Source organism: Manis javanica, chromosome 12, assembly GCF_040802235.1.
Source record: "Manis javanica isolate MJ-LG chromosome 12, MJ_LKY, whole genome shotgun sequence".
Lineage (NCBI taxonomy): Eukaryota > Metazoa > Chordata > Mammalia > Pholidota > Manidae > Manis > Manis javanica.
Genome location: NC_133167.1, coordinates 13,853,828 through 13,881,537, shown reverse-complemented (window position 1 = coordinate 13,881,537; position 27,710 = coordinate 13,853,828). Strand labels below are relative to the sequence as shown.

General features: G+C 40.2%; 1 protein-coding gene across 2 annotated transcripts; it reads left to right on the top strand.

Annotated features, from left to right (window-relative positions):
- MOGAT1 (monoacylglycerol O-acyltransferase 1) lies at nucleotides 1-26,872 on the top strand. 2 transcript variants are annotated; one of them, XM_017661735.3, is made up of 7 exons: nucleotides 1-406; nucleotides 13,913-14,091; nucleotides 14,438-14,642; nucleotides 18,801-18,975; nucleotides 19,451-19,650; nucleotides 23,776-23,819; nucleotides 26,667-26,872. In XM_017661735.3, the coding sequence occupies exons 1-7, from the start codon at nucleotides 61-63 to the stop codon at nucleotides 26,751-26,753; spliced, it is 1,236 nt and encodes a 411-aa protein (XP_017517224.3). In that variant the 5' UTR covers nucleotides 1-60; the 3' UTR covers nucleotides 26,754-26,872. The 2 variants fall into 2 exon arrangements, with proteins under 2 accessions (XP_017517224.3, XP_017517225.3); XM_017661736.3 differs by lacking the exon at nucleotides 23,776-23,819 and having other exon boundaries at nucleotides 41-406.
- The last annotated feature ends 838 nt before the right edge of the window (nucleotides 26,873-27,710 follow it).

Sequence of the window (27,710 nt, the reverse complement as noted above, 5' to 3'; positions counted from 1 at the left end):
TCTCACCGCCCCTTGAGCGCAACCCTGAGCGCCCTCGTCCGCGCCCAGGAGCGCCAGCCAATGCGCCCGGGACTCGGCTGTTGCTCCTCCGCCAGGGCGTGCGTGATTGGCAGCCCCCTGCCTCAGCCCGGGCGCGCCCGCCCAGCGGAGACCCAGTCCAGCCCCCGGCAGCTCCGGGACGGCCGCGTCCTCCTCTCCGCCCGGCGGGTGCCCGGCGCGGGGTCTGGGTCCGGCGGCGCCTTCGCCGCAGGCGCCCCGGGGCAGCGAGGTTGGAGGCGGGCGCGGTCGGCGCTTTCCTCGCTCGGCCGGGCCATGAAGGTCGAGTTTGCGCCGCTCAACATCCCGCTGGCGCGGCGGCTGCAGACGGCGGCGGTGCTGCAATGGGTCCTGTCTTTCCTGCTGCTGGGTAAGGGCCCCGCGCGCTCCTGGCAGCGCAAGATCCAGCCAAACACCGCGGGGCAAACGGCTCCGTCGCCTGCCTCCCGGGCAGTCCTTGTCCAAGGACGTGCTTGGACCTTCGGACCCTGCCTCCCTTGTAAACCAGGACAGGCAGGGCAGACCGAGAGTTCGGAGCTAACTTGAGACTCTCCTCTTTCGTTTCTCTCCCCACGTGAACCTCGTTGCGAACAACTGTTTGCCAACATTATTTTCCTCGGTGCTATTTTTAAAAATCGAGGTGAGACTTTACCTACAATGAAAGGCATAGGTTGTAAGTATCGACTCAGTGAATCTGAGCAAATGTGTACCCCCAGATGTGGCCACGTCCCAGTGGAACCGTGGAGCCTTGCACTCCAGCCCCTCAAAGTTGGGGAACTTGTTCCTTGAATTTCCGATTCTTGTAAGGAAAACCAATGGCAAGTATTTAAAATCTGATTCCTTCCTCTCCCACCCTCAAAACAACTAGCCGTGAGCTTTAACGCGTTTAAGATCTTCTGGATGCAGAGAAGTACCTTTCTGCAGGAAGGCCGCAGCAAACATTGGGTTGGATTGAGGGCTTCTATCTGTACGGAATTCGATCCAGGCGTGTGATCTAGGGGGTTCCCAAGTTAAGCCCATGTAGACACGCATACGGGCCAGTCACCAGTTGGGGCAGGGCGGCTTACCTGAGCACTTTTGTTCCTGGATGTCCGCTCAGCTCTTGGAGTAAATGAAGGATTGGTTGAGAGGAGAGAGGAATTACTGAGAACCTGACGTTCTGAAGACTAAAGATGGCTTGTATGCTATAAAAGTATGTCTATATGCTGTTGAGGCCACAATAGTAACACAGTATGATAAATTCATTGCATTATAGAGGTTTACAATTTGAATATCCAGATCAGTGGTTCTCAACTCTGGGTGCAATAATGGAATTACTGCAGAAGCGTCTAATAAACATGCACGTCCAGTCTCTGTCCTTGGAATTTGCAGTTCATGTGTTTCAGAACGGAGCCTGTGCATTTGCGCATGTGTATGTGTGTATATATATATATATATATATATATATATATATATATATATATATATATATGTAAATGAGAAAAAAAAGTCTTTTCAATCAACCGATGCTTCTTCTGAATAAGGAATCTCAAAACGTTAACTCATTAAAGTCCTGACAGGCCAAACCGGGAGGCAGGGTTGAGAGCATTACACTGCATTTTGCTCTGGACCAGAAGACCATGAAGGTAATAACAGGTACACTTATTCCAGGGCTTAGTATGTGCCAAGTACTATTCTAAGCACCATACGCTATAACCAACAGTGATCTTTACAACAACCCTATAAGGGAGGAAATGTTCATTCTTGCACTCATTGTGCAGATGATGGAACTAAGAGGTGAAGTCACACAGCTAGTCAGAGATGGAGGACCTGGATGCGAACCCAAATATTCTACCCAGAGTCCTTGCCTTAACCATTAGACTGCCCACTTCAATAGCTTGAACCTGGAGATGGTCTTCCCTGCTAATCACCGCGCACGTCTCTGATAGCCCACTGTCCTTTTCTTCCATGTCACTTATCATCGCTTGTGTTTGTGTATGTCTGCAGTGACTTGAGAAAGGTCCGTATCGCCACCCTTGTCCACAAGCTCAGTGAGGGAGCGCCCAGCATGCACCTATCCCGTGGATGGTATGAAATAAATACTTGTTGAATGGCTGTCTCCACTCTGTCACCCAGAAGGGCAGCTCTCCACCCCTCAGGTCCCTACTTCTCTTAACCCATATAAGCCACACAGCAACCCTGAGAGGTAGGGACTGCCCCTATACTCGCTTTACAAATGAGGGAGCTTGGAGGGGAAGTAAATTGCTCAAGGTCACATGGCTCGAAGTGGGTGGTGGAGCCACAGATGTCAAATGTGTGTGCCTTGTGACTTAGACATGACCAGTGAGTCCTAATTTAAATCAAACTACAGTGGCTTGACAGGCAATTCATTTAGGTGCTTTCATTGCATGCATTTGACATTTGTGTTACTAGGAGCATATTATTTTGTATTATGTATTTTGGAAATTTTATTAGGAGAGATTTCAAACATACAGAAAAGTAGAAAGAAAGGTATGAACTCCCATACACCCATTACCTGGGTTTATAATTATTTAACAATTTGCCAAATCATTTTTATCAATGGTTTTGCCGAAGTATTTTTTAGACAAATTACATTTTGATATTTTAATTCTAAGTAGTAGGCCTATATAAAATTAAGTATTTTTCTGATTTTTCTCATTTGTGGAGTATAACAATGAAGCAAAACTGAAGGAACAGAACAGCAGCATACTCAGACTCCAGGAAGGGACTAGTGATTACTAAAGGGGAAGGGTGGGGGAGGGTGGGTAGGAGGGAGGGGAAGCGGTGGGAGGTCATGGAGAAGACAGTATAGCACAGAGAAGACAAAGAGAAGACAAGTAGTGACTCTGTGACATCTTACTACACTGATAGACAGTGACTTCAGTGGGGTATGGGGGGACTTGATAATATGGGTGAATGTAGTAACCATTATGTTTTTCATGTAAAACCTTCTTAAGTATATATCAATGATACCTTAATTTAAAAAATTTAAATATTTTTTACATAGTCATCATGCCATTGTCACTGTGGCATAACTAATAATTGTTGCTTAAAATCATCTAAACTAAGCTCATCTTCATATTTCTTAAATGGTGTCAAAATAGGCTTTTATCAGTGATTTATTTGAACCAGGATCCAAACAAGCCTCTCGTGTTGCATTTGTTTTTATGTCTTCTAATTTAGAACACTGTTCCCCTGTTTGTTTCCTTGTTCGTGAGGCATTGAAGAAAGCCCAGTTACATGTCCTGCAAAATGTCTCACTTTCAGAATTTCCCTGATTGCTTCTTTGTAGTGTTGACTTGTTCCTCAATCCCCTGTATTTCTGCTAAAATGGAATTTAGATCTATAGGCTTGATAAGATTTAGGTGAAACCTTTTTGGCAGGACTTTTTCTTGGGTGCTACTGTACCCTTCATATTGCATTACGTCACAATAGACGTCATGGCTAGTTGTCTCATTACTAATGTCAAAGAGTGATCAGTGGGTTCAGGAAGGAATCTGAGGGGTGGTAATTGGCATGCTGCAAACAAGTTTCCCATTGACCATTGCCCTTTCCTGCAGTGACTTAAGTCTCCATTAATGATCCTTGCCTGAATTAATATTTTATTTGGGACTGTAAAATGGTAGTTTTCTTATTCAGTCATATATTCTGCACATATTAACTAAAATTTATGCAAGGAATAATTTTTCACCATCATCAAGGGCTGCTTGACTACCCAACAATTCAATTCTTACAGGAAGAATAGCATAAAAGTGTCTTTCCATTATCAGTTTTAAAGTAAGAGTTGATGTAATAGCTACCTCCAGTGGTGACAAGAGAGTTTTATTAACTGTGTATTTTAAGATCTCTAGATCAAATCCTGGAATGCATTTTTCTTTCCACCCTCAGGAAATGAGTTTAAGCTGTTAGTCTGGGATATATTTAAGAATCACCAAATGTTTCATTTAGTCATGAATCAAGCACTGTTTCTCTGAGACAAATGTTAAGTACCTGTCATCCAATCTTACAACATTGTATTAATTTTAGGTGTACAGCATAGTGATTGATATATGTATATATTGCAATGTGAGGACCACAATAAATTTAATTAATATCCATTACCATATATAGTTACAACTTTTTTTCCTTGTGATGAGAACCTTCAAAATTTACTCTCAGCAACTTTCAAATATACATTGTGGCATTGTTAACTATGGTCAATATGCTGTACATTACATCCCCAGGACTTACTTATCTTATAACTGGAAGTTTGTACCTTTTGACATACTTCACCCATTGGTCTATGCCCTTATCCCCAGCAGCCACCAATCTGTTCTCTACCTATGAGTTAGATTTTTTTTAGATTCCACATATAGGATCGTACAGTATTTGTCTCTCCCTATCTGACTTAATCCATGTAGCATAATGTACCTTAGGGTCCATTCATGTCATCACAAATGGCAGGGGTTCCTTCCTTTTAATGGCTGAATAATATTCCTGTGTGTGTGCGTGTACACAGACACCAATTTTCTTTATCCATTCACCCATCACTTAAGGTGTTTCCATGTCTTGGCTGTTGTAAGTAATGCTTCAGTGAACACAGACAGTGCGGATATCTTTCTGAGATAGTGATTTCATTTCCTTCAGATAATTACCCAGGCGTGGGATTGCTGATTGCTGAATCACCTGTCATCCAGTCTTAATATTCAAGAAACAAAACATTACTGACTAGCTTGCATGCTACCAACCAGCTAACTGAAAAGTGGGAAACCAAAAAAGAGCCAACATTTATTGACTGCTTTCAATGGACAACCCCATGTGACAGGGATTATTAGATTAATTTTTTTAGATGAAAAAACTAAGGCTCAAAAATGAAGTATCTTCAGAAAACCACATTGAATGGGACCATGATCTTTTACTAAGTGGGTTTGTTTATTTACATACTTAAACAGCCTTATTGCAGCAAAATTGACATGTAGTAAACTGTACATATTTAAAGTATACAGTTTGATATGTTGTGATATATACATACATATATATATGTATATATCCCCAAGAAACCATTACCACAATTAACAGAGTGAACATAGCCATCATCCCCAAAGGTTTCTCCTGTCCCCTTTGTAGTCCCTCTCTGCCTGTCTTCTCCATGCATTGATGTGCTTTCTGACATATAGATTAGTTTCATTTTCTAATGTTTCATAGAAATGTAGTCACATTGTATGTCCTTTTTTGCTCTGGCTTCTTTCACTCAACATAATTATTTTAAGATTTATTCTTGATTTATGCATAAAAAGTTATTGCCTTTTGTTTTCTGAAGTTATATTCTGTCAAACAGATACATTGCAAATTGTCCATTCATCTGTAGATGACTATTTGGGTTTAACTATTAGGAATAATGCTGCTGTGAATTTCTGCCTACAAGTCTTTGTATGAACATATGCTTTTTTAGTTTTGGGGAAAACCTAGAATCATGGTAGGGTAGGAGCAGGGTTAACTTTTTAAGAAACTGCTGAACTTTCTCCCCCCACCTTCCTTGTGCCATTTTGCATTCCCACCAGCAGTGCATGAGAGTGCCAGTTGCTCAGTATCTTTGCCCTCACTTGATAATGGTCAGTGATTTTAGTCTTTATGATCTTAATCGGTGTCTAATGGTATTTCATTGTGGCTTTGGTTTGCATTTCCCTAATGACCAATGATGTTGAGCATCTTTTCATGTGTTTATTTGCCATCTTTATATCTTTGTTGAAGTACCTGTTTAAATCTTGGCCCATTTTTTAGTTGGGGTGCTTCCTTTCCTGTTACTGAGTTTTGAGAGTTCTTTGCATTCTTCTGGATACAAGCCTTTTATCAGGCTTATGTTTTGTAATAGATTTTTCTTCCACTCTGTGGGTTATCTTTGCATTCTCTACACAGTGCCTTTTGAAGAGCAGAAGTCTTTAATCTTGATCAAGTCCAACTTATCTGTATTTTCTTTATGGATTGTGTTTTTGGTTGTATATCTAAAAAATCTTTGCTTAATCCCAGGTCACAAAGATTTTCTTTGTTTTCCTCTACAAGTTCTATAATTTTAGGTTTTACAAATAGGATTATGACCCATTTGGGGTGTACTTTGGTATATGATGCAAGGTCTAAGTTCATTTTTTTTGGCATATGTATAATCCAATTGTCCAGCCCTATTTGTTTTTTTAAAAAAACAACTATCTTTTCTCCACAGCATTAACCTTGTGCCTTTGTCAAAGGCAATTGTCCATAAATATGTGGGTCTATTTGTAGATTCTGTCCTATCCCATTGATCTATCTTGATGCCAGTATACAAGGCTGTCTTGATTACTGTAGCTTTATAATATTTATGAAATCAAAGAGTGTTGGTTCTCAAACTTTGTTCTTTTTTGTCAGGGTTATTTTTACTCTCATAGGTCCTTTGTGTTTCCATATGCACTTTAGAATCAGCTTATTGATTTCTGGAGAAAAGCCTGCTGGGATTTTCATTGGGATTGTTTTCTGATTGACATTATAGATTCATTTGGAGAGAAATTGACACCTCAAAATATTGAGTCTTCCACTGTATGATTTTATTTATAGCAGAAGTTTTCAAACTTTAAAGCATATTTATGAATCACTTGGAGATTTTTGTTAAAGTACAAATTCCCCAGAGATTTTGCTTCTGTAGGTCTCAGGGAGGGCCATTAAATTTCTTAAAGCTTTTTATTTGGCAATAATTTCAGAAATAATTATAGAAAACTACAAAAAAATCTCCTATTCTTTCATCAGATTCCCCAAATATTAACATTTTACCATGTTTCCTTTACTTTTCTCTATCTCTCTGTCTCCCCCCCCCCACACACACACACAATTATTTTTTGAACTCTTTAAGAGTAAGTTGCAGACATGGTTTTCCTTTACCCTTAAGTACTTCAGTGTATGTTTCCTGAAACCAAGGACATTGTTTTATGTAACCACAGAACAGTTATGCAAATCAGAAAACTTCTAGTGATGCAGAACTATGATCTAATCCATACAAAGACCCTATTCATAATTCAGCAATTGCCTTGTGAATGTCCTTTATAGCAGAGGAATCCACATAATGTATTCAGTAATGTCTTTTTAAGTTTCTTTAATCTGGAAAATCTTGAGGGATTGCATCTTAACATTCACTCTAGTGATTCATACTAGATTCTTGGACTTAACACAAACCTATTTTGTCTCTTGTATTACGGCTTATCTCCATGAGTTTCAGTTTGTGACTACACGAAGTATTTGTGCATATTTTGTCTTTAAGCTTATAAATCTTTCTGAAATATTAAGAACACGGGACTGTTTTCACCTTGCTACAATTTATTTGCCTTCACTAGGCAGAGAAGTAGGTCCAATAATGAATATGCTTTTAAACAAGAAAAACGTAGTTCCCTTTAAGCAATACTTCTTAAAAGCAATGTGGTACAGACCCACATCTGAGGAATACTGTGCTGCAAATGCTCATTTTTCTTTAAGCATCATCCTGAGAAACTCTGTGTAAGAGGCATGTTTTCAGAAAACAGGAATTTTAAAAATCAGAAGAATGTTAGGTTTACTTTCTTATATTCAGCAGATAGCTCTGATTGTGTTTTGAGATACAATACCTCAGGAGTAAGAAGGAAAGTGATGTGCTAAAAGGTTTTGCTTGCCTCTGATTCCATTTCTTTCTCTATCCTATGGTAAATGGTTAAAATAAGCATAGAAACAGTTTTCATAGGAGGAAAAATGAAAATTTCTTACATACAAGTGGGAAAGTTGTATCATACAAGTTAATATGAGTTAATATGTGTGTAACATATAGTTAAATATTTTCATTTATTTTTTAATATTGGTGACTAATGCAAGTAAGTAAGCCTTCCATATTCACAATGTTTTTCTGATGCAGTTTGCTCATGGAAATTTAATAGAATCATGTTAAAGACAAGAATATACTTACATAAGTAGACTTGTTCTGCATAGTTTCTTTCCCTTTAGTGGAGCCATTTTATTTCTTTTTACAAAATAAGCTTTGATCATAAGATGCACACTAATCATTAGAAAAATTGGAAAATGTAAAAAAGCACAGAGAAAAAAAAGACTAGAGAAATTCCATATTCTCATCCAGAGATAATTACTGTTAGTATTTTGGTATATTTTTTCCTCCTAATTTGAAAAATTTATGTTTATCAAGATAATATATGCACTGGAGAACAAACCAAATATATTGGATTGAGACATATGAAATTGGTGTTTTGAAGATCTCAAGCAGTTAATGGTGGTTAATAACTAACGTATTATTGAGCATTTCTTATACACCATCATTCTGAAAGTTTTCTTTGTATTATTTAAGTTACACTAACCAATTATTTTTCCATATTATAAATACTGTCTTAAATTTTGAAAAACTGATAGAACAACACCTAGAATTTAAGGAATTTATCACTTTACATATATTACACCTTTGGCTGAAGAAGTACCTATCGGCAAAGTATGTTAGTAAGATTCATTTACTTTTCAAATTCCACTGACATTGATGGAGCAGTTACCATGGGGAGACACTGCATTGCATTTCCATTTGTACTTTCTCGTTCAGCACCATTTTCCCTGATTGTAAGTATCCAGGTGAGTGCACTGGAGTCAGACATGCTGGAGGAGCAGAGGAAGCTCATTATTCAAGAGCTCATCATGTGAAGCAATGACCAGTGTGCACATAAGTGCTGAAGGACCCTCCACCTCCCCAAAGCCATAGACCTTTCCACTACTCCTTGCCAAAAGTCTTCAGTTCATTGGAAAAAAGTGAAATTTACATTCCTGATTTTGGTAGAACACTTATTTTCCATAAAGCTAGGCTTATCCAAAGGTGTCTTTGAAGCTGAAACTGGGTCATTGGCTCCATCATCCCTGCTACATGTATGAGATTGGAAGTCAAGACTTTTCTGCAAATGTAGGGCTGTCTCTCTTGTGAGGTTCCAGTTTGTTCCCAGCCAGGCAGCAGTGCATTTTACCTGCTATGCATTTTATCACTTATATGTGGGACACATATTCCCCCATCTTTTAATTTTGAAAATTCTCAAACTTATAGAAGTATTAAAAGAATAGTTCAGTAAACATTTCTTTTACCTAGATTCACCAGCTCTTAGCATTTTGCCACATCTGCTGTCTCTCTCTCTCTCTCTCTCTCTCTCTCTCACATCCACACACACACACACACACACACTTTGTTATTGTTGCTGTTAAACCATTGAAAATATACAGAAAGTTGTAGACATCTTGGGACTTCATCACAAGTACTATAGAATGTGTCTCTGAAAACAAGGATTTTCTGCATAATCACAATCCCATTGTCATACCCAAGAAATTTGTCAGTGATAGCAATAATCTTATCTAATATCTTATAAAATATTTTTGAACATGACTTGTATTCAAATTTCCCTGTCTTCAAATTTTTCTTTAAAACTAGACCATTTCCTACCTCTTTTCTTTTTTCATCACTTATAGCATTGATCTTCTTTAAATAGCCCAGCTCATTTCCTTGTAGAGTGTCCCACGGTCTGGGCTTGCCTACTACGTTCTCATGATTAGAGTCAGTTTAGCCTTTTTGGCAAGAAGACCACAACGGTGATGGCGGGGAGGTGGTGGGGGGGCGTATTTCCCATTTGATCGTACCAAGAGGCATCATTTTGACTATTGGTAGTGCTAAATTTTATGATGATGCCATACACTTTGACTGCATCTTTTTTGTTTCTGTGGAAACATCCCAACTGTTGCATCTATAGCTGACCAGACAGATTGCAATGTATCCATAGATGGGAGTGTTACTTACTCAAAAAGGGGAATGAAGTACTGATACATGCAACAACGTGGGTGAACCTCAAAAACCTGATGTTAAGGAAAGTCCACAGTAGGTTACAGATGGGATCATTCTATTTATATGAAATACCTAGAATAGGTAAACCCATGGAAATAGAACGCAAATCGGTGGCTGCTGGGGCAAGAAGCGGGGAATAGGGAGTAACTGCTTAATGGAGCAGAGTTTTCTTTTGGAATGACCTAAATGTTTCCGAACTCGGTGGAAGGGGTCATTGCACCACTGTGAATGTACTGGGTGCCTCTGGATTGATTCTTAAAATAGCTAATTTATGTTATGTGAATTTCACCTCAATAGAAAACATGAGTGGAAGCAGCTTCCTCAACAATGCAGAGAAAATGGAATCTATGGGAAATAAGTAAAAATGGAGTGAGATGCGGTGGGGGCTGACTTGGGGCTTTTCATTCAGAATATGCCTAAGTCGAGGCAACTGAAATTCAGGCCTTCCATGCACCTTGGTTTGTGAATCTGGATGATTTTAGAAGGTGTCAACATCAGTTTTGAGAGTCACACGGTGTATTTGGAGTAGACTTGTATCTTCTTCTTCTTTGTGGCCTCCAGTTTAGAAGAATCATGTTACTTTGGATTGCTTAATGGGATAAAAATAGAAAATAGAGGTGATCCGGTCACCTAGTTTTCATAGTGTTTTTTTCTTTCGATCCAATTTAGGATCAAGGGATTAAAAAACTATTTTGGTGCTGTTTATGATATGAAATATAAAAGAATGTATGCAATGTGTGGGGTGAGAGTTTAAATTATATCAAGTGACAAAGATGTTTCTGCTCCGTGGTCCAGTGTCTTACTTACTGCCCTATGGAAGTAATGAAAATGTGGAAAAACTTATGCAAGATTATGTTTGCAGAATTTGTCAGAAGCCCACATTATCAGAAATAAAAGAATGGTTAAATTAGCACTGACAATCAGTGAAATGTTCATCAGTCATCAAAAATAACACTTATGAAGAGGTTTTAATGCCAAATTTATAGTATCAACGGCTAATGTGAGATAATTCTGAGGGATAAAATGCAGAATAAAAAAGATGTGGGATCAGCCATGTTGAGGAAACATAACCTGTTCATAGGGAAAAAAGACCACAAGGAAAATTCTAACAGTGCTGTTTGTTGAGTGATAAGAATGTGGGTGATATCTGGTCTCGTTTTACTTCTTACATTCTCCACGTGTGGCTCCCATGTGTCAAGCACTTGCTCTGTGCCAGGCACTGTTTGTCCTCCCCACAAACAGGGGCAGTTCCTAGCCCATTTCACAGGTAAAGGACTTGAGGCTCAAGAAATGAAAGCACTTGCTCCAGGTCAGGCAGTTAGTCGGTGGCAGATGCCAACATAAGCAGTCCAACTCCAGATCCAAGTCTTAACCACGATGCACACAAAACATTGAGCGAATGTTAAAGAGACACGCAAGTAGAGGACATGTAATTGCATTCGTGGAACACTGAATTACTAGCCGGGGGACTTTATTTCGGGATCGCTCTTGACTCACTCTGATGGAAATTAAGTCCATTTGCTTTTGGTCTCAGTCTCTCCATCGTTACAGTAAGGAAAACAGAACCTCCCATCTGCCTGATTCTTTAGGCTTATGAACTTGCTTATGCACTTGTCATGAATACCTCTTAAGTTTATGTCCCCAATTCCATTAACTTGGGATAGTTTAGTTTAAAAAAAAGGTGGGGGAGGGGTGTCTGGTTTAGGGATTAGGCTGAGCCACGTTCAGATCCCTCGGACATGCCAACTCCCCGAGCCTCAGTTCCCACAAGTGCAAATGGGGAGAGTGAGGTGTACTTTGAGGACTGCCAGGGGGCAGAAACGAGGTGGTGGGAGAGGCCCCTCCTCAATAACTGGCCCTGCCTTCCCTGCCGCACCCCGCTCACCTGCTCCTGCACAGAGTGTGGCATAGTGAGACCTACCTAAGTTACTTAAATCTTTTGTGCATATTTTAGTAAGATAAACAGAAAACTAGTCATGGCAGTAAATTGTCAGCATGCAGACCTGGCTAGAGGGAAGCAGGTGAAGCAAAATGGAATGCCCCTGGAAGGAATAAAGGTAAACGACAGTCTTTTGGCCTTGCTTCTGGACTCAGTGGAAACTGTTGGCTGTTCCAGATCATAACAAAACACCCCAACAGCATGGAAGAGGGTACATCTTCCTTAACCGTTCACTCTCTCTTAACAAACTTTGACCCACCTTAGAGAGAGTGAGTCAGTTGGTTCACTTCTATATGTGAGTTAAATGGATACTGGGAAATGTATTGATTTAAGTATTTCCAGAAATGTAAATGCATGCTCCACTTTTTGGCCCAAAACAAAAAAATTAATCTATGAAACTATAATAGGTCAAGGTGCTGTTACTCAGACACCATGAAGGGACTCTGGGGACCGAGCCCTTCTTCACAAAGTCAGCAGGGGATGGGCAGGCCTTTGGGGGACTGAAGTCAGCGCTCAGTTAGAGACTGCAGCAGGCAACAGAAGAGAAAGACGCAGTGGCACCCTGCAAAGCGATAGTAAGAGCTGGCATTTATTGAGCACTTACTGTGTGCTTTATGTCTTTACACTTTATGTCTTTACACTCCCCTCCTCCTCCTTCATTGATGTATTTCTCTTTTAACATTTTTTAGTATAATACATAGCACACATGCGAAAAGAAAATTTCTAGCTTAGCTAATGTTTCACTTTAAGGCAAACATTCATGGCACTACCACCCTGGTCAAGTTTTGTCCGCTCTTACTTCATGTATTTTTTTTTTTTTTGAGAGGGCATCTCTCATATTTATTGATCAAATGGTTGTTAACAACAATAAAATTCAGTATAGGGGGGTCAACGCTCAATGTACAATCATTAATCCATCTCAAGCCTAATTCTCGTCAGTCTCCAATCTTCTGAAGCATAACGAACAAGTTCTTACATGGTGAACGAATTCTTACATAGGGAATAAATTCTTACATGGTGAACAGTACAAGGGCATTCATCACAGAAACTTTCGGTTTTGATCACGCATTATGACCTATAAACAATCAGGTCAAATATGAATATTCGTTTGATTTTTGTACTTGATTTATATGTTGATCCCACATTTCTCCTATTATTATTATTTTTATTTTTAATAAAATGCTGAAGTGGTAGGTAGATGCAAGATAAAGGTAGAAAACATAGTTTAGTGCTGTAAGAGGGCAAATGTAGATGATCAGATGATCAGGTGTGTGCCTATGGACTAAGTATTAATCCAGGCTAGACAAGGGCAGCAAGACATCCACGGATGGAGAAGATTTCTCTCAAAGCAGAGGGGGTGAGGTTCTGAGCCTCACCTCTGTTGATCCCCAAATTCTCACCTGATGGCCCCCCTGCGACTGTGCCTTACTTCATGTATTTTGAAGCTGTGTCATTAGATGCACAAGCAATATGGCTCTTGCCTTGTCCTTGTGAAATGTTGCAAGTAGTGTGAGAGGAGCTAAGATGTACACAGTTTCTCCTATGCCATGTCTATCTCGGGCAACAGAGTTCCTGAAAATGAAGTTTTCCTTTTCCCTGTTGGAAGGGCACATGAATAAGGCTGCTCAGCAAGGTGAACACCTGTAGTAGGAACCCCTCCGCGTGCCTCCTGTCACTCATGATCCCTCCCTAGGTCACGTTAGGGAGGCAGTGCAGGGCCACAGACTTTGAGAGCAGACTTAAATTTGGACAGCTCAACCACTAAATGTTCTGTGCGGCTCTAGCAATTCATTTAACCTCTCCGCACTTCCATTTTCTTTTCTATAAAAAGGACATTAAGATACTGTGGCTCTTTCAGGATTAAGTGACAGACAATCTTTTGGCAGAGTACACAATTCAATAGTTGGTGTACAGTTAGTATCCAATACATGGTAAATAATACTGTACCATCGCTGTCTTGTTATATTACCTTGCTTAATTGAGGCTCAGCTTAACGCACTTTGTATGTATGAAATCCCCCCTACAGTGACTGCATGGTACAGTGAGTAGCTGCTAATGGACCCTGATTCTTGAGGTCTTTGCCTTTTTTACAGCACAGGTGTGCATTGGACTCATCGTGGTGCTGATCATATATAACTACTGGTTCCTCTACGTCCCTTATTTGACGTGGCTTTACTTTGACTGGCATACCCCAGAGCAAGGAGGCAGGAGATCCAATTGGGTGAGAAGCTGGACTGTTTGGAGGTACTTTAAGGACTATTTTCCAATTCATGTGAGTAGAATTGTTTTTTATAGTAGCGTTTTGAGCTGGGAGATGAATGGAAATTTGTTTTCATCACACATATTTCAAGCTTCCCTCTCTTCAGAGGGAGCAAGCATGCAACAGCCCATTACTAACTGGACTCTAAATTGACAGAATTTAGCAGGCTGTGTGTGAGGGGCTTTGGGCTCGGGAAATTGTTTTAAAATTTGGAAATAGCGCTAACCCAGGGAACTAAAATGAGTCACATTCTCCATTTCCTCATGACACAAAATCTAATCATGAGTCCTGTTGTTATATATTGGAAACTAATCAGGGAAACATTTTATTTTTTTATCTCAATGTCAATGCACTGTAGCTCATCAAAACCTGTGATTTGGATCCAAGTCACAACTACATATTTGGGTTTCACCCCCACGGAGTGCTGGTTACTGGAGCCTTTGGAAATTTTTGTACGAATTACTCAAACTTCAAAGAGCTGTTTCCTGGCCTTACTGCGTATCTTCATGTGCTCCCATTTTGGTTCCGGTGCCCTCTCTTCCGAGAATATCTGATGAGTAGTGGTAAGTGAAGGCATATCCCTATTCTAGCATGTTCTAGGGTGCCAGGACCACCCAGAATGTTCCCACTTAAACTCAATCAAGTTTACAATTTCTTAGAGTAAAACCTGGGGCTTCATCCCTATGCAACACTTCATATGCTATTTGGACGTTTCTTGCCTCTGCCACTGGCCGGAAATGTCAGGAAGACAGAGATGTGTTGTTTTCTCTGTTTTAACCCCAAGTACTTAGCATGGTGCCTGGAGTGTAAGAATGTTCAGCAGATATTACTTCCATGGAAGAATAAATCAGTGAATGCATTTTGTATCCAGATGTGAAAGAAACAAAATCATGGGTCACATAAGTGATAAATTGCACCTTTGGACAGGCTCTTGGCATGCTTTAAGAATATTAGAGGCAGCAGATGTCCTCCCATGACAGTGTATAAACTAAACATACTCAATCTGCTGTCTTTTCCTTCATAGACTGAATATAACTTGGCTCAGAAATAAAAGTCCATTCTACACTGCTACTCTGAACTAGTGGAAGCCCCTTTGACTAATGAAACCACAATTCTACCAATTATGAGAATAAAATTCAGCTGAAATGCTGTAAGGACACTATATGAATGTATGAAGGGGCTAAACTTTTGTTAACAGCCCTCACTTGAATGCACAAAGTTCAATTTGTTTGGTTTTCCAACCTGACCAACTTACTAAGCGTGAACTACAGTGACTTACAAAGTACTTTATGTTTATGGCCATTGTGTAGGGTAACTATTATTGTCTTTGCATTTCTTGGATATATAGAAAAGTGGGTAGCCTCTTTTTGAAAATTTGTTATTTCCAGGGTCATTAAGTGGCATATTCAGAGATAGAATTTTCCATGGTGGTGTTCCAGGTTTTCATTACTTCCTATTAATTCTTCAAGTCTCTGTTGTTATTATATACTTGGTGGGAAATCACTAAGCACCAAAGGACCAGGATCTCTGGCTGGGTTTGTGGTCTCTGTGGACCTTGGTGCATGTAGCCCGGAGCTGGCCGTCCAGTCCAGTCTGGGCTGCCACTGCATCTGGCCTCTAGAGGGCGCCCCACCCCACCCAAACTACCTTAGAGGAAAAAAACTCACTTCATAATTTTGCAGATAATTGGGTTAGAGTTTAATAAAATAAAGAAAATTAAAGGGAAATTTAAAAACTTTAAATACCCACAAGTGAGTGTAAGTAGAATTGAGAGCAGGTGTGGCAAATTCATGGCACAAGAAATGCAGGTTACCCCCCTCTCAGCGACCATGTCAGCTACACATAATCTATCATAGAGCCTTTCTCTGTGTGACACCCCCACAACCACTGCCATTTGCTGGAGGTGGCATTTAAGATGCACCCTGTCTTCAGTCACCAGTGTATGATGTCATGAGGCCTTATCCTTTTCTCTAACTTGAGATTTCTTTAAAGTGAAATAAAAATATCCAGACTTGTAGCCAGTGGAGCTTAGGGTATCCTTACCTCAAAGTTTAGAGAGTCTCAATCCCTGCCAGAACTGGCTTCCTAGGGCAGCTGCTGGTCCAAGGCGGCCCTTCTGGTGTGTGCCTGCCTCACTGGGTGTGAAAGCAGACAGACAGACAGATAGACCAGACCTCTTATGGTAAGATGCCAGTAGGGTTTCAGAGGTCCTTTGCTCTTAGGTGTCTGTCTCATTCTTATCCAAGAGATTTCTGTGGCTGTGTGTCCCTGTAAGTCCCACCTCCAAACCAGTCCTCTTGGCCCATTTTGCTGAATCTATACTCATCTGATATCCACAGGGCATCATGTTTGAAGGCTCATGTTCTTTTCTGTCTACTCATTAAGCCTGGATAAGTAGCAGATACCACATCACAACAGCCTTATTGCTCACACAGAGGACGTTAGATTTTATCTTGTAGGTGAGCCATGGATATCTTGTGAGGCGTTTCAGGAAGGAGGGGACCTGACCGGGTTTTATGCGTTAGAAAGATCATCCAGGCAGCTGCTCAGACATAGCTTGGATGAGGGGAGCCCAGAGGCAGTGATGATGGAAGGGGCCTATGGCAGTGGTCAAGGGAGAGGTAAGAAAGGCTAAACCATTGGCAGATGAAGTGGTGAACGGAAGAGGAGATTGGTAAAAACAATAACTGATAGAGTCAACAAGACTGAATGATTGATGTGACCTCGTGAAGGTAGCAACTGTATTTTGTCATCAGATCATCAGCATCTAGCACAGCAGTTGCTCAGTAGGGGTTTTGGGGTTTATGAAAGAGCAGGGAGTGGGCGTGGTTGCTAACAAGAGGGAACCATGTGGGAGGAGCCTCTGCTCTGACGTCGGGGACGGAGTAAGTGGTGGTCCTGCCCACCTTATGGGTAATGTTGCAAGAGGAGCAACTTGCAGGGAGACTTCAGTGCATTGGATTTGGAAACACGCAGTCGGAGGTATCTTCTCACTGTTGAGGTCGTGTCATTGGGCCGCTGGAGACGTGGCCTGGAGCCTCAGGAGGATTTCCTGGGAGACGGATTTGGCAGAACTCAGTGCACAGAAGTGGTAGTTGAGTCCCCGTCTATGAATAAGGTTAGGAGATACTAGAGACAATAAAGGAACCTGTCTTAGTTTGGGCTGTTGTAACAGAATACCGTATACGGGGCCTCTTAAACAATAGAAATTTATTTCTCATGGTTCTGGAGGCTGGAAAGTACAAGACCCAGGCAGATCCGGCGTCTGATGAGCTCTCGCTCCCTGGTCTGCAGACCGAGTCTCACTGCTGCGTCCTCACGAGGGGGACAGGGGACAGAACACCTGGCTTTCTTCCTCCTAGAAGAACACTAATCCCGTCGGGGGCTCCACTCTCGTGACCTGATTACCCCTTAGAGGCCCCACCTCCTAATACCAGCCTACTGGTGACGAGGGTTTCAACATGTGAATTTTGGAAGGATACAAACATGCAGGTTTTATCAAGCCCCAAGACACAGCAGCATTTAAAGATGGTGAAGAAAGGAAGCCTAGAGAGGGAACTAAGAAGTGGCCGGAGGAGAGGCCGGTGTCGGGAAACCGAGGAGGCCCTCTTCCCAGGGGCAGTACGCGCCTCCGGCTCCCACTCAGGGACCCCAGCCGAGCGGCCACGCCTCAGCCTCACTGGAAGTTCTAACCCATCAAGCTTGTGTTCTCCACCCACCACCCTCTGCTGCTTCTTTTAAGATTGTGGTTGGTCATCCAGAATCCTGCGTGATTTTACATTCTCCCAGGAATAGGAACCCACAGTAAAATGAACATAACATTCTCCTTTGAGAAATGAGGTGTGCTGTGTCTTTATAAAGCCTGAGGAACACTTTCGTTTATGACTTAGAAGAAAATGGATAAAACCAAGAATGAGGGGGAAACAATAAGATGTTGAAAAGCACTTATCTCTGAAATGTGGGTCATGAGTGTTTTATGTTTTCATCTTTTTTCTTTGCCTCCACGAGTTTATGGTATTTTGCTCCAAGGGTACAGAGTATACTTAAAATCAAAAGGGACACTTAGTTATTTTTATGTGGGAAAGCCTGATACAAAGACTGGAAAATTATATGACTATCTTAATAGTTTACCAAGGTCAGACTAGCCATCTTGGAACCATGGAGAAATCTGGCAAGTGAACTAGGTTATTTGCCAAATGTCTGAGTTTTTATAACCATTTACTTTATAAATCTGGGTTTGGGGAACAAGAATCCACATAGAGTATCTGAAAACAGGACGCTGTGTGTTCAGAAGGTCCAATGCGATCTCTTGGAGGATATACTTTTTGGTTCTGAGCCAGGATTCACCAGGGTAATTGATCAAGGCTACCACACACAGCTATGTAGGTTGTGCACTGAACAACTCTAGGGGGCACCTTTTACTTGGAATGCAATGTGCATGGGGTCTGGAGAGTTGAACAGTGCACAACCTACCCAAATAAGTGCCATGATAAAGCGACATTTCAGAATCCTTACCCAACACCTGCCAAAATGTTAGACCTTATTAGTGGAATCCATTACCAAAGATTGGGCTCTGACAAAATTATGAACCTGCAAGGTGCTCCATATCTAAGCAGTATAGGACATTTTGTTAAATATTCACTGACACCAAGGAATATTATGATGAAAGTTTTAATTTTATGAAAGGATAATTGGTTACAACTTTTATTTTATTCCCAAAGGGCCAGTCTCAGTTTCCAAGAAAAGTGTTTCCCATGTGCTAAGCAAGGAGGGAGGTGGAAACATTTCAGTCATTGTCCTTGGGGGTGCAGAAGAATCACTGGATGCCCACCCTGGGAAATTCACCCTGTTCATCCGCCAGCGGAAAGGATTTGTTAAAATTGCTTTGACCCACGGGTAAGTGGTGTCCCATTTCGGGGAGCTGGATCAGAGAACTTGAGGCATTACTAAATGAACACAAAGAAGTAAAGTGATTTGTCTAGCCCTGAAAGGCAGACCTCCTCATCAGTCGTACAATAAAAGTGGATGTGCATGTTCATGGGGAATGGCAGAAAACCTTGCCACTAGGTAGCTCAATGCTGCGGTGGTCAGCAGTTAAACTTCTCTGTAAAAGCAAAGCAAAACAAAAACCATACGAAATTTTATATGCATGGGGTAAGTTTCCAGCCAAATGAACAAACTATGGCCTAAAACTATAGGTGAGGAAGAAGCTTCCTGGAATCTTGATTTTCTATACAGTAAAATCTACAAATCACCCGAATGCTGAAGTACCGTTGCTAACGTGCATCTGTTGCTAAAGTGAGCTGGACAGAATAAAATATTTAGATTCTTTTCACTGAAAATTCTTATTCTTTCCCTCTGCTATTTGCAGCGCCTATTTGGTCCCTGTGTTTTCTTTTGGTGAAAATGAACTGTTTAAACAAGTTAACAACCCTGAAGGCTCCTGGCTTCGAACTGTGCAGGAGAAACTGCGGGATGTCATGGGGTTTGCTCTGCCCCTCTTCCACGCCAGAGGAGTTTTTCAGTACAATTTTGGCCTAATGCCCTATAGGAAACCTATCCACACTGTCGGTACGTACATCCCAGACCAAAGCTTTTTTAGCATAAGTGAAAGTACTTGGATCAATGCTTGTTACTAACTGAGGTGCTAATGCAAGAGAAGTGGTTGTGAGTAAGACCTTCCCAAAATAATCACATCCCACACGTGTTATTTGAGCTGCTTTTACAGTAGGCATTTTATTTATGAAATGGGTTTATTTTCTATTTGAATGAGAATTGATTACTTTGAATACTGCTGTTGAATCTTACCATGCTGATGGACAGTGACTTCTACGGGGCAAGGTGGGGGACTTGATAATATGGGTGAATGTAGTAACCATAATGTTTTTCATGTGAAACCTTCCCAAGAACGTATATCAATGATACCTTAATTTAAAAAAAATCAAAGTATTAAAAAAAAAGAATACTGCTGCTGAATTACAGGGAGAATCCAACTAAGCAGTCAATTTTCTAATATTCTGTGATGAATCTATCTCTCCAGCAGCAGATTATAACACAGCAATTCTTCGGTGAACCCTTTGCATGAGAGTATTAATATATCATATTTCTGTATAATAGATGCCTTCACTGTGTTCTGTTCACACAGGCATCCTTTTCTATAGCAAAAGCATTTTGATTTTGGCAGTTTGGTTTTGGCAAATATGCATATATGTATTCTAACATAGGCTGATTTTATTTTTTTTAATTGTGTGTTTGGCAGAACTGAGATGGGGGAGGGGAGGTGACAGACCATGTTGATAAAATGAAGGAGGAACCGTTCCGTCCTTAGATTGGAAAAGCACCAGAGGGCTGATAAGGAGAAAGTGCTGAGCCACATGCTGTAGAATTAATCAAACTACATACTTCAGGTGAAACTGGAGTACTTTCACCATCTGTAGTCTATTGAATGACATTCAAAAGTTTTTAGGTCTGTTTCATTAGAATGGGGTTTTACTAATGTCAGTTTACAAGAGTTTTACATTTTACATACGATCACACAACGTTATTTTAAAAAGCTATATTTAGCTCAAATGAAAGTTAAGAGACTGTAGATCAGTGTAATAGGAATACTGAGATGAGCTCACAATTGTGTTTTAAGATAAATTGGTTACATTTCTTTGACATGATATATATATATATATATATATATATATATATATATACACACACATATATATATGTATGTATGTTTTTTTTTTCTTTACCCAAGCAATCAACATGTTTTAGGTCATGATTTTTCTTTAACATGTATTTTTTTAATTAAGGTATCATTGATATACACTCTTATGAAGGTTTCACAAGAAAAACAATATGGTTACTGCATTCACCCATATTGTCGAGTTCCCCCCCATACCCCATTGCAGTCACTGTCCATCAGTGCAGTAAGATGCCACAGAGTCCCTATTTGTCTTCTCTGAGCTATACTGTCTTCCCTGTGACCCCGTCCCCACCCCCACACCATGTGTACTAATCATGGTACCCCACAGTCCCCATTTCCCTCCCTCCCCACCCGCCCTCTCCCACGCCTCCCCTTTAGTGACCTCTAGTCCCTTCTTGGAGTCTGTGAGTCTGCTGCTATTTTGTTCCTTCAGTTTTGCTTCGTTTCTTTAACATAATATTGATTAGTTATTTTTGATCCCTTATGTGCCAAGTACTGTATCACCATTTGGGCGGATATATAGACAACTGTATGATTTTAGGAACTAAATGTTGAAGTGTAACTCATATGCACAATGAAATAAGTTGTCAGTGTTGAAAGAAATGTATTTTGTTGAGTTAAATGACTACAGTTATCACCTGGTTGCATTGAACTTCTTATTTTTAAAGTAAAGTGGTTTGTCATTTGATACAGCCTGGTACACCTCTACTAATGATTAATTGGTCAAGGATTAAATACTTTCCCAGCTTTTCTTTGCCTTTATGACATGAGCAGTTTTGAAGAGTATAGGTCAGTTGTTTGGTAGAATTTTCTTCAACTTGGGTTGCATTTCATCATGATTATGTCCCAGTTGTGCGTGAACAGCAAGGATCCCACAGCTGGGGTATCACATCCTCCTCAGTACATCATATCAGGAGGCACTTGATGTTGGTTTTTCTGATACCCACTTCATCACTTGGGTAAGTTGCATGCCAGGTTTCTCTACTGTAAAGATACATTTTAAAGATTTATTTATAGAAATCTTTATATATTTATGTATTTTTTTATATTTATAAATATAAAGATTTTTTTCCTCTTCATTAACAAGGAACCTGGCATAGTATTACTTAGAGACTGTGTACTTACCCTGTTCTCATCAAACTGTATTGATGGTTTTAATATCCATGGATAATTTTTGCCTGAATCAGTTAATATAATCATGGTTGCAAACTGTGGTTTTCTAATTCTAGCATTCTTTCTATATTAATTAGTTGGCATTTACCATAAGAAAGAGCTTTCCTCCTCCCAGAGTTAGATTATTTGAATTATGGATACCCAAATAGGCTTATCAGCTATGTTTGCATGTGGCATGCAAAGTTCTCCAGTCCCACCTTTTATATAGTTTCAAGATTACCACCGGCTTAAAAAGCATATCTTCTGATTATGGATATGATGGTAGTGTCTATTTCATTTTTATTCTTATGGCAACAAGGGAAAAAATACAAATAATGCCATTAAGAAATTGGTTTTTTCCATCTGTAGGCCCAACCTTGATGCTGTGGCCAAAGCTTGGGTACCAGGCACACAAAGAAATCAGTATTGAAGTGAGGAAGGCATTTTTTATGCATCAGCCCAGTGTACAGAAGGAAGCGACATGGATTTAGCGTCTGACTTGGAGTGACTGAGGATGTTTCGTTTATTGTCTCTGAGCCTGAGGTTTACAGCTCTGCAGAGGAGACTCTTACAATTGTCCTCTCTTCTCTCAGTGTTATTCTGGGGATCAGATGACATGAGACATGGGCCAGCTCTCTGTAAGCCCCAGGGGTTAGGGGAGTCTGGTGGGTATACAGAGAGTCTGGTGGAGAGCAGAAGGCTTCTGACGAGACTGTTGGGAGCTATCAAGTGTGTTTCAATTTCCCTGTGTTGGGAGTACTGTTGCCAAAATGATAATCTGAATCAGATCGTGAGGAAATAATCAGACAAATTCAGAGTGCAGGACATTGTACAGAACAACTGGTTGGCCTAGACTCTTCAAAAATATTAATGTCGTGAAAGACCAAGTGGATGGAGCATTCAGAGACACCCAACAGCTGTTGTGGTCTGGTGGGTGGTGGGGGCAGCCAGAACAATGTCATTGGGACAGCTGAGCAAGTTTGCATGTGGATTAAGTACAAAATAATATTGTGTAGAGGTTAGACTCCTTGGGTAGGATAATGGTGTTGTTATAAAGGACAGTGGTCTTTGTTATAATATTTAAATATTTAGGAAAGAGTAACATGATTGGATCATGGATGTCTGTACGTTCCTGTCAAAGGGTTCTGCAAAAATAAAAATAGGAATACGTATGTATATCCATATACGTATTGTGGGTGTGTCTATAAAATGTTTAAAACTGGTAAGTCTTGAGGAGGGATGTGCAAGTGTTTATTGTATTATTTTTTTAATAGATTTGAATTTTTTTAATATAAAGATAGAGAAGGGAATGTACTTAAATAAAACTGGTTTGCAACCACGCGAAGAAAAAAGTAATCCATTATGTTTCTAGTCATTATATTCTGATGGGATAAAAACAGGCTGTGGGATTCTCTGAAATGGAAAATAAAGAAGGGGAACATTTAAATGCAAAGTAGAGATTAAAGGGGATTCGTATGGTACCCAGTACAACATATTAAATGATCTATAAACATTTATAAGTCACACACTCACTCACTCATTCTTTCTTTGCGCATATTTTGAGCCTCTCTCATAAGCCAGAGGTTTGACTTGAACTCAGGTTTCATCTGGCACCCATGTTACAGCTCTACACCCTCCCTACCACCCTGCTTTCTGCCCGTTCTTTCCCAGTGTACAGCTCTGTAGATTCTGGAGAGAGAATAATTCCTTTGTAAAACCATCAGCAAGATAAATTCTATGGAATTTTTATAATTACAGAAAAATTGAGCAAAGATTTCTTATTGTGAAAGATCTGCTCTTTGCCTTGATGAGCAGAAAATAATGCCCATGTCCATGCTCTTCTCCAGCTGTGTATTCAGTGGTTCCCGAAGCTGCTCCTTCCTCATCTGAGGTAAATACAACACAGCACCATAGAAATTAGGGCAAGACTGCTGTGTAAGGCAATAAATGCAGAACGAATGTTGAATTGTTGGATGGAACTGGAAAATGGAACGAGTGTGCCAGCTATAAAAACAACACCGAAATATAAAAAGAGCTATGTTTCCTGACTCTGCCACAAGTAGATGTTGGCTGATTTTTTTCCAGGGCAAGGAGTTCTATTTCCAAAAACAGCCTGATGCAGCTGTTTTTGACTTTGTGGTGTAGAAAGAAAGTTAGGCAGCAGTTTGCAACTTGGTCTTAGGTTGAAAACATTGTTTTCTTCTCTTTGATAATAAAACATCTCTCCGCAGAGAGAATTTTGGTCTTCTAGGGCTCTGGGGACCCTTCTCAGATTTGCAAGGTTTTGTTTTGTTACCTCCGTCTTTCTCCCTGAAAAGCAATTGAGAAAGGTTTTTTAGTTCTTTAATCCAGTTCTGGATTAGGAATGAGGGGCGGGAGTACAGAGTTTAAACCATGATTTCCTGTTTTTTGTGTATATTTTAAGAACTACTAGCATCTCGGTTTCTCAACATGTAAATAAGAGGAAGGCAAGTATAAGTATGTTGTCCCTTAGTTTAAAGGGAAACATGATGATAAATTCAATGCATATGGGCATGTTTGAGCTCTCTGGAAGAACCATCGGAAGTATCATAAAACCATTATTAAGAAGAGACGGGGGTTGAAATTAATTGTAGGAAAGCTCATAGGAAAGAAGACTCAATTAATAATTCAGAATGACAAGTCCTAATTAAAGCAAGCTGAGAACAACACACCTCATCTCCTTAGGCCATCGTGTCTCTTTATATGTCCCCCACTCCCATACTGAATGGTTGCATTTGACCTCTCTCCTTGGGATCATTTCACTAAGAAAGCAGAAGCTATTTCTATAAAACCACAATGTGCTGGTAGATTTTAAGTGGATCAGTTTGCATGTTAAGTGTCTCAACTTCTTCCTCAAATAACAACCAAGTTCAGAGCTGGAAGGAAGTTTTAAGATCACCAAATTCTCTTTTATCCCACATGTGAAAAGTTGAGGCCAGAGAGGAAGTTAATTGCTAGCTCAGTGTTCTTGCTGGGGAGTTTGCACCAGACCTGGCTTAGCCTGGTGCTTTTTGTGCATCACCAGCTCCCAATTCCGCCCCGTCACCACATTTGCCTCTCCTCATCCCCATTTCCATCCAGAACTGACAGCAAGTCGGTTATTTTCTAGGTCGTTATGTTGAATTATAAGGGACTGCTGTATACTATATGTAAATTTGACAGCCAAGCTATCAAAGAAAACATGAACTTCTTGAGTCTATATCTGGTTAAAAACTTAACAATTTGAGAATATTAATGTCACAGTATGGAGGTACGTATCTGTATCTACTTACTAGAACATTATACACACATATACATAGATATATATCTTCTTAATGTATAATACATTTTATTATATATGTGTGTGTGTGAGGGGGTGTATCACTCCCTTCTCTGTATCCCCTTACTTCCCATAGTGATGTCATTTATTGCTTCCTTCTTTCTCTGTGACTGAACACTGCTTGTTTTGTTTTGACCTCCCTTCTGTTACTGACATGGATCTGAGCCTTGGATGTAGCATGGAGTGACCTAGGGTAGACCAGAGGAAATCTCCTCCCCTTTGACTTCACTACCTACAGCCCTACTTGACCTCATGCCCGAGCTCATCAGTTGTAAGAAGCAGTTTGCTGCCCCACGACTGGTGGTGGGCTCATGCAATACCCTGTACATTTCCAACTCTTGGCATCAGTAGCATCATCGGACCAGCAGAGGGCGCAGTGGTCAGAAGCGAGGACCCAGGATCCCCATGTCAAGGCTGTATCTTGTATTCTCTAAAAATCTGAAACAAGTAAAATAAAAATTGTTATATGAACACCTTTTAAAATACATATAGAAGCTGCCAGTTAAAAAATAATTAGTTCATTTTTAATTACAGGTAACACAAGTGCATTCTCATTGTAGAAAATCCATACAATACAGTTAAAGTGAAAGTTCCCCCATTTCTACCTCTCTCCCTAGAGGTAATGGTTACCAGTCTCTCCTTCCAGACTTTTAAAAGTATGCTGAAAGCTTATAATACACCCATAAATACAAACTTTTCTTGTAAATGGTATACTGTATTAAATTACAACTTTTTCCCCCACTTAATACATTTTAGACATCTGTATATGTATTATGTGTACACATACACATTACTTCATTAAAAAAAATTACTGCCTAGAATTTCATTGAATGCATGTTCTATGGTTTATTTCCTACTTCTTCTATTGAGCGTTCTGGTTGGTTTCATTTTCCACTGTTACAAACAGTGGAATCCTTTTGATTATGTGCATTTTTCTAGAATAGATGCTTAGCTGTGAAGATACTTATTTTTTTAGTTTTTAGGATGACATTAAAAAGAATCAGAGTAGACAGTTGATGCCTCATGATTCAAGATTTCGCGGCCTATCATAACCGGGTGCCGTGGTCTGGCTGTCAGCAGCTGTACGAGGGTGAGCGCGGGGTGTGTGCACCCACAGCTATGTCCTCTTCCCTCAGAGCTGCAGTCAGCTCTGTAGTTCGTTTGACTCAAAGTCAGAACCACCAGGGTACCGACAATCCAGCATCTGCTGAGAAGGCAAGTTTTATTTGTTATCAAATGGGGTGGTGTGACCACTGCAGAAAATGAAGAAAAGGTTGAAGCTGGGAGGCCTGATGGCTCCTGATTGGCAGATCTTTCCAGGGCCATCCAGTGGAGGAAGCAGTTTGTGGTGGAGTGGTTTTGGTTTCTTGTGTCTGATGGACCCTGTGTTTTTTGCAGTTGGCCACCCAATCCCCGTTCATCAGAGTCTGCGCCCAACCCCGGAGCAGATCGAGGAGTTGCATCAGACCTACATGGAAGAGCTGAGGAAATTATTTGATGAACACAAAGGGAAGTATGGTATCGCAGAGCATGAAACTCTCATTTTTAGGTAACTGTATTCGTAGAACATCCTGTTGAGAGAATAAATATTTTAAATAAGGATATTTTTTTCTTTGATGATGGAATCAAATTTGTGACTGACAAGTTTATTTATGGTGGCAGATGTTAATGTATATCTGTGGTAAATAAAAATCCACAGCGGGTGACTGTAGGATAAGGTTGGAGATAATTATAAAAGGTATTTAGTATTCCTCCTTTAGGAAGGTGAAATCATTTTACAGGCTAAGAAAAGGCTTAGCATTATTTATCTGCTCAAAAAAAAAAATGACAGCTTCCAAAAATGGTTAGACCCTTTTAGTAAATACCAGAATAATTTAAGGTGGTGTTTCCGCTAAGTATGACAGCTGTTGTTTAGCGCATCTGGAACATTTAGGCAACAGTGTATAAAATAATTTGCCATATAGAGCTAGAAGAAATAATTTATATTTATTTCTGCCTGAACAGACCATTTATTAGTGAATAATGTTGCTTTTAAAATAGATAATTTGATCCTTCGGGTCATGTCAGCTGACACATTTTTTTATACAGTAATGCAGGATTTTTATGCAGTTTTCGAAATAGGATGAATCTGCCATATGGAAACCCATGTGAATAAGAGTGTGCCTCATTTCTATTCATGCTTTAAAATATTCGTCCTTGTCATTTGCTTAGAAATGTGTTCATTTGCTATAGACAAGGAGGTCTTTTAGAGATGTGTTTTTCCATGTTTTAGGACATGGAAATTCCAAAAGGTTTTCATGGCCATAGAAATGGTTTTAATTTTCTTCCCAAATGGCTCTTCAAGTAAGACGAACTATGAAAGAAAGCACCCTTCCCAGCGAGATGTGTCCAGGTCACAGTTGAGTGGACTTGTCTGAGTCTCCTGTGAACCAGAGTGTCAGG

Bases quoted from the DNA above. Each gene is read 5' to 3' on its own strand.
- MOGAT1 (XM_017661736.3), top strand. From the start codon at position 61: ATGCGCCCGGGACTCGGCTGTTGCTCCTCCGCCAGGGCGTGCGTGATT. The intron at 407-13,912 runs GTAAGGGCCCCG...CCTTTTTTACAG, and splicing joins CCTGTCTTTCCTGCTGCTGG to CACAGGTGTGCATTGGACTC. The intron at 19,651-26,666 runs GTACGTACATCC...TGTTTTTTGCAG, and splicing joins GAAACCTATCCACACTGTCG to TTGGCCACCCAATCCCCGTT.